Here is a 7500-nt window from a genome sequence, read left to right as displayed (position 1 = left end):
TTGCTTCTGTAGTCCTGAAGAGTTTCTTATTATTTTCTTCTAAAACAAGAGCTATGTATGCAAATATTTTTTCTAATTGTTCAATAAGATGAAGCTCGATCGATTTATCTTCATCACAATATTTAATTTCTTTCGTAACGCCAGGTTCTTAGGTTTTTTCCCAATAAATTTGGGATGATTTTAGCTCTCCAATAACCGGATAGAAATCAGAACTTGTATTGGTGAATAGGGAGAGAGGTCTGTGAGTTGATCATGTAGGATCATTTAGTTAATTGGTGATAGAATGATTGCTTAATCATTTAGAATCGTTTGTTATTCGTTGGGCCAATATACACAAGTATGTGTTTTTCCGGATCTTGTATTTTCTCAATTTATCCTATATGTGTGTTTTAAACTGTATAAGAGTCAAGAAGGGACCAAAGTAATACAGGCGAATCCATAGGGGACTCAATTGTATATAACTTGCATAATGTTAAGAACAGCCTCCGTGGAGAAAATGGTGGAAATGTGGATAAGTGATAAAAAAAGGTGGTGTTTAGAAGCTTTGTAGAATAGCGTTGTGATGGAAATTTGGCAAACAAGTTTCGTGGCCTTAAACGTTATTGGCGATGATAAATGTTTTTTCTTCACATATTTATCTTTAATAATATTTTGTTATGTTCAAACATAATTCATGAAATGTCTTCTTTTGAAATGCAAACGTCTTAAAAGTGCTTGTTTACCAATGCAGGATTTGTTATATCAGGCTATGATGAAAGCACATTGTAAAAGAAAAAAAGGAAACAGTAGGCTTCCTTCTTTTACGAATCACATTGCTATAAAAACTTTTGATTCCCAGTACATGGAGAAGAATACATTGTACTTCACTGTATCGACAACAGGCCCCATCATCACAACAGTCCTGCTGAGTTACCTCGGAGGAAAGGGAAACCGACCGAGATGGCTGGGGATTGGAGCTGCCATCGGAGGCTTGGGCGTCTTGCTGATATTCCTAACATTTCTCATTTATCCAGCGCCAACTCTCTCCGGTAAGTCAGTGGAATGGTTTAAAGTGGATTCCGTAAAAAAAAAAAAAAAAAAAAAAAAAAAAAAAAAAAAAAAAAAAAAAAAAAAAAAAAAAAAAAAAAAAAAAAAAAAAAAAAAAATTGGTTTCTTTCACAAAATGTGTGAAATGTTTTGCAAAACGTAACATGGTTCTCATTCAGTACTCATAGCACTAGACTTAAATACCTTGGCCTAGCAGCTGCCAATGGTATTTACTATGTAAAGTGACAGGTAAGTATGCTGTTACTTTGCTCTTTAAAGTGACTGATAAGTATGCTGCTACTTTGCTCTTTAAAGTGACTGATAAGTATGGTGTTACTTTGCTCTTTAAAGTGACTGATAAGTATGGTGTTACTTTGCTCTTTAAAGTGACTGATAAGTATGCTGTTACTTTGTTACTTTGCTCTTTAAAGTGACTGATAAGTATGCTGTTACTTTGATCTTTAAAGTGACTGATAACTATGCTGTTACTTTGCTCTTTAAAGTGACTGATAAGTATGCTGTTGGTCTTCTCTTTGATATGACTGGTAAGTATGCTGTTACTCTGCTCTTTAATGTGACTGATAATTATGCGGTTTCTTTTCTCTCTAATATGACTGGTAAGTATGCTGTTACTTTTCTCTATAATGTGACTGGCAAGTATGCTGTTACCTTGCTCTTTAATGTGATTGATAAGTAGGGTGTTACTTTGTTCGTTTGTGTCCTCATCCTCAGTTCTTATGTGTGCACTGAAATATACGACAATGGCTTAAAACCGTTCGATATTCATCTTTGAAATTGCTACGATTAATCCAGATGCTTGTGTGAAATCCTTTTCAATCTTGCTGAAAATGGAGTCTCTGCTTCCACGCTATTGCTCGTTCAGTTTTCCTTTTAGACGTCTTCAGGGAATAAGTATAAAGGATCACGGCGAGAAAATTAGTATTCATTCTTTGATGGCATTTACTTGTTTATTGAATAATATATAACAGTGAAACATCAATTATTTAAATTTACTATGTATTTTAAATTTTGATGTAAAACGGTTCAAGTACTGTATATATCCTACATCACTGACCAGTTCGTTGCTCAATAGCATAAGTTTATTTGTTAAGTTTAATTAGGTAAAATAAATCTGTTCTAGTTCTTCATGAGTGGCAAGACGAAAAAATTTGATTCCCACAAATACCTATAAAAATCAACGTCTGTTTTAAACATTTGAATAATCTAATCTAACATTTTTTCATTTTACAAATTCATCCCCCTAATTGTGAACTAGTTTTTAAAGCTGCCACTCCTTTCTTTCAGAATCAGGACTCTTGGACAATAGCAAGAAATTCTGCGACGTCCAGGACATCATCAACTTCCAGTTTCTCAACGCAACGACGACATCCAGCCTCGACTTGGCGTCTTACACGGTCGAAAGTCAGCCAAGTTGCCAGAGCTCCAATAATCTCGCTTTCTTCCTTTGGCTGATGGGGTTTATGTTTAAAGGTGAGTACTCACAGGACCAAGTCATTCCAAAGAAGGCAATCGTGCTTACCTCATACAAAAAAAAAAAAAAAAAAAAAAAAAAAACCCACGCACGTTAATAGTAGTCATAGGATTATTTCAACAATTCCAATAATGTTCAATATTTTTTGCCCTTATACCTAAAGATTAAAGCTTAAAAATCAGGAAAATATATATATATATATATATATATATATATATATATATATATATATATATATATATATATATATATATATATTATATATTTGTATATATGTACAGTATGTGTGTATATATATATATATATATATATATATATATATATATATATAATATATATATATATATATATATATATATATATATATATATATATATATATATATATATATATATATATGTACAGTATGTGTATATGTGTGTATATATATTTATATATATATATTATATGTGTGTACAGTATGTATATATATATATATATATATATATATATATATATATATATATATGTACAGTATGTGTATATATATATATATATATATATATATATATATATATATATATATATATATATATGTACAGTATGTGTATATATATATTTATATATATGTACAGTATGTGTATATGTGTGTGTATATATATATATATATATATATATATATATATATATATATATATATATATGTACAGTATGTGTATATATATATATAAATATATATATATATATATATATATATATATATATATATATATATATATATATATGTACAGTATGTATATATATATATATATATATATATATTTATATATATGTACAGTATGTGTATATATATATATATATATATATATATATATATATATATATATATATATATATATATATATATGCGTGTTTGTGTGTGTGTGGTTCGTGTTCGTGTCCATGCGTTTGTGCGTGAGCGCCTACTCTGCAATATTTGTTTGTCACTAAGAAATAATATTTTTTATTCTGACACAATTCCAGCACTCTCGGGCACCATTCTCTACATCGTGGGTGCACCCTACATAGATGACAGCGTCTCCAAAAAATCTGCTCCTATTTATTTTGGTAAGCCGTCCTCTCTCTCTCTCTCTCTCTCTCTCTCTCTCTCTCTCTCTCTCTCTCTCTCTCTCTCACCAGAAGAAATGAGATATGAAGACATAATTTTGGAAAAAGTATATTTTCGAGGTTGATATATATATATATATATATATATATATATATATATATATATATATATATATTTATATATATATATATATTTATATATATATATATATTTATATATATATATATATATATATATATATATATATATATATATATATATATATATATATTTATATATATATATATATGTGTGTATATATATATATATATATATATATATATATATATATATATATATATATATATATATATATATATATATATGCACGTTGAACAGTGATTAAACTTAAATGAATGATGCTACTTTTCCACAGCAATCAGCACGTCAGTTCGCATCCTGGGTCCAACCATTGGGTTCTCTCTCTCGGCATTAGCTCTGAATACGTATGTCTACCCAGGGGAGAATTTTGGTAAGTCACTTTGATATATAACTTGAAGCTGCATTCATAATTGAATGGGAGAAAACTTGATATATGGATGGAATACAAATATTGCAAAGTATTGATAAATTTGATAATACTTTACGCCCATGTTTGCAATGCCCTTTCTTCTTTCTCTTCAGGAATAACGCCTCACGACCCTCGCTGGATCGGCGCTTGGTGGACGGGACCACTAGTTTTCTCCAGCCTGATGCTGGCATACGCGTTCACCCTTTCATTTTTCCCGAGGTAAGGACTTTCCCTTGGAGGAAGCTTGGTTTCAAAGCCTACTTTTCAGTAACAGTATCTTTGAGTTTGTTACAAGGCAAAACAAGCACAGTTGATAGAAGCTGAGAAGTTGTGTTCACGAAAATATTTGTTTTATTTGCGTCAAGTCGTTGAAAAACAAACTTTCAGTATATCTTTAATTTCTTCATAAACAATGCTAGGCTTGTCATCTCTTTATGAGTGGTGCTTATACTTGTTGATAAAAAGCCCATAATATCGTCACAGTTAACGTTTTGTTGCTATTATTAGATTAAGCTGACATTGTGTCTCGAGGGTTGGGTAATGCCAATCGTTGTTCTACCTCATGTTGTTTACTGCCCAACTTCTTATAACTTTTACTTCATAGTGCAGCTACAGGGGTTTTCCTTAGTTGAATGACCTCACAGGCCCCATCGCTGGCCCATGTAACCTCAATTCATAAATCCAATCCAATCCTGACCTTGAGCCAGCTCTAGCTCCTTCTCGACGAGTATTGTAAGCCACGTGTTAGATAAACGGGAGTACTTCAGGGAACTTAACTTTATTCTTTCTTTTGTAAAAAGGAAACTGAGACGACCAGAACCAGCCAAGGATTCCGAGGTATGTGCAGCCAAGGAAAACGGAGTCGCCAGCAGACAGCTCTCTGGTGAAGACCTGGTGAAAACTTCCGTCATCCCCACCAGTGAAGTTTACCCTCCCTATAAGATTAACATTGGAAGCAATGGTCATATGACTCGTGGGCATCACAATGGACATATCGTTAGCCGCTGGGCCGCTATCGATAACGACTTTGACAGGCAGTTAGAAGCAGATGATGGTTATTCTAATACCGATGGGTTTAGTGATCAAGGGGCCATTCAGGATAAAGCTGTTTTTGAAGGAAAGAAAAATGCCTTGAAAAACTTCATGCCGGAGAATCACAAGAACACCGGTAAAGGTAAGAATATGACTATTATATAGTTTTCATCATTTGTATGTTAAATTTAGGTACTTGAACAAGAATAGTTCTGAAATCAATATACTGGTGTATATCAAGTAATTATACCGAAATGATAGTTTGGATATCAATAATTTCATTCGTAAATTAAAATCATAAAAGAATTTCCTAAATTGATTTTTTTTAAACTTGTCCCAGTGCAAGTTAGTCGTTCATACGAATAATATGAACGGTAAAGAATATTGATCACACAAATATACCTAAGACATAAGAGAAAAAACTATTCATTTCTTTATAGGGAAAATTTTCAACAAGATTGGCTTTTTTTATCACCACTTAGAAACAAACCGAACACTGATAAAACTCAGAAGTTCACCAGAAGAGTTATCTTTTTTTTCATTTCAGAATTTTTGAATGCCCTAAAACGTCTTTCGAAGAATCCCGTTTTGGTGTTTCTCTCTCTCAGCGACTTTCTGGTGCTAATTGCCGAGCTAGGTCTGATCATGTGGCTTGCCAAGTACCAAGAGCATCAGTTCAGGATTACCAAGTCATCTTCAGCTTTTTTCTCTGGTAACTATTATGAGAATATATTAATGTAGAATTTTTTTTAGTTGCTTCATACGTATGCATATATACATAGAAGATTTATCGAATATGGAGGATAGAAGAGCAGTAGAGTTGAGTGATGCAAGACTAAAGAGCTTTAGTGGAAGGCTTTTCTGCTTGTGAATGTCGAGTATGTAAGACAGGCGAGTAAGGGTTGGGAAAAGGATACATGCCAGTTGATGGAATTACAAAATTGAGATGGTGCAGTGTGGTGGTGATTGTGTGATTAAGATGCGCAGTAAGATTTGTAAGCTATTTTTGTCTGAAGGAAATGTCCCAAGTGAATGTACAAGAGGATTAAATGTTCTTTTGTGTAACGGTAAAATTTATAAAGGTTATTGTATGAAATATACGGCATAATGTTAGCTAGTTTACCTTAGAAAATGTAGGATGGGATTGGGATTTAGAAAATAAGACAGCTAGTAGAGAAACTGATAGTGTAAGAACAGTCTAGGTGTAGGCAAGAAATTGGGTGTGCAGAATAAGTTTTTGTTGTGAGACAATTATGTGAGAATTTGAAAGTTAAGGAAAAAATCTCCTTGTGAAATAGAGAGAGAGAGGCACTGTAGAGGATGTCAAGATTATATATTAAAGAAAGTAGGCTGCCGAGAGGAATTCAAAAAGAGGGTCCGAACTAAGAATGTGTTGTATTCGTAACTGTTTGCAATCTTTGTAGATGGCCCCTTATGGGGATGCTGCTGTCATTACTCCTCAAGTCATGTACTGTAGGTATTGCTTAAAATCTCTTTGCAGGGTCTCTTTGGCCCTTAGCTGCACTCAATTTTAGGCTTCTATCATACTTCTTCCATTCCTGTTTCCGTTCACCCATCTTGCTATCCAACCTCTTAGCTTTTAATTCATACCGCAACTGCAGGGATTTTCCCTGCTTGCACGTGAGAACTGAATGTCCTCCCAGGCCCAGTGATTCCTATAGATATATTTTGGTAAATATGGCAGATAATGGTGAGACGAGAGAGGAGATGAGTCATAGATAAAAACAAGAAAGGTAACCAGATGTTTGTAAGAGATTGGTATGAGTCCTGAGTTGTCTGTGGAAGCCAAGATGAGGATATAATAATGTATTGTTCAACCAACTCTCCTTTACTGAAGTAAAGTATGGAAAAAGATTATGAAAAAAAAGAAAAAAAATGTTTTGAAGCTTTTGAGTTGTAGCCTATACTGTTTGCTGTTTACATAGTGTATGTGATGTAAGATGTGATAAGTGAGGAGTTTCGACAAATGGAAAACCATATACGGTTTGTAGATCACAGTCTCACTGTCCCTGTGAGCTAGGGATGGGGGGTGAGGTTGGGTTTTAAGTTTACTTGCCGAGTAGCCATTTCCTGGTTGTTTTGGTTCTAGCTTGGGTGAAGATGTGGCATGGGTACTGATTATATAAAATATGTATAGTCTCTAGGACATTGTTCTGTCTCTTACCTCTGGCACTCATAAGCGATAAGAATCGTTAAATCATGATCTGTAGACTTAAGCAGTAATCAATGTACATAGTAGTTAGTGATCTGTGGTGGGTCGCAGCAAGGGTTAACAAGAGTGTTTGGCAAGCA

At 33.1% G+C, this 7500-nt stretch overlaps 1 protein-coding gene across 2 annotated transcripts in view; it reads left to right on the top strand.

The window, feature by feature from the left end:
• Nucleotides 1–7500, top strand: part of LOC137645956 (solute carrier organic anion transporter family member 74D-like) — a 91736-nt gene that overhangs the window by 74613 nt on the left and 9623 nt on the right. For both annotated transcript variants that reach the window (XM_068379028.1, XM_068379029.1), the window contains exons 4-10: nucleotides 882–1028; nucleotides 2332–2517; nucleotides 3521–3604; nucleotides 4021–4116; nucleotides 4269–4374; nucleotides 4956–5329; nucleotides 5735–5899. In XM_068379028.1, coding sequence (XP_068235129.1) covers nucleotides 882–1028; nucleotides 2332–2517; nucleotides 3521–3604; nucleotides 4021–4116; nucleotides 4269–4374; nucleotides 4956–5329; nucleotides 5735–5899 — 1158 coding nt within the window. The remainder of the gene's footprint in view (nucleotides 1–881; nucleotides 1029–2331; nucleotides 2518–3520; nucleotides 3605–4020; nucleotides 4117–4268; nucleotides 4375–4955; nucleotides 5330–5734; nucleotides 5900–7500) is intronic.

Source organism: Palaemon carinicauda, chromosome 8 (assembly GCF_036898095.1).
Source record: "Palaemon carinicauda isolate YSFRI2023 chromosome 8, ASM3689809v2, whole genome shotgun sequence".
In the NCBI taxonomy this organism is placed as follows: Eukaryota; Metazoa; Arthropoda; class Malacostraca; order Decapoda; family Palaemonidae; genus Palaemon; species Palaemon carinicauda.
The sequence above is the reverse complement of the archived record's forward strand: the minus strand, read 5'-3'. Positions and strand labels throughout refer to the sequence as shown.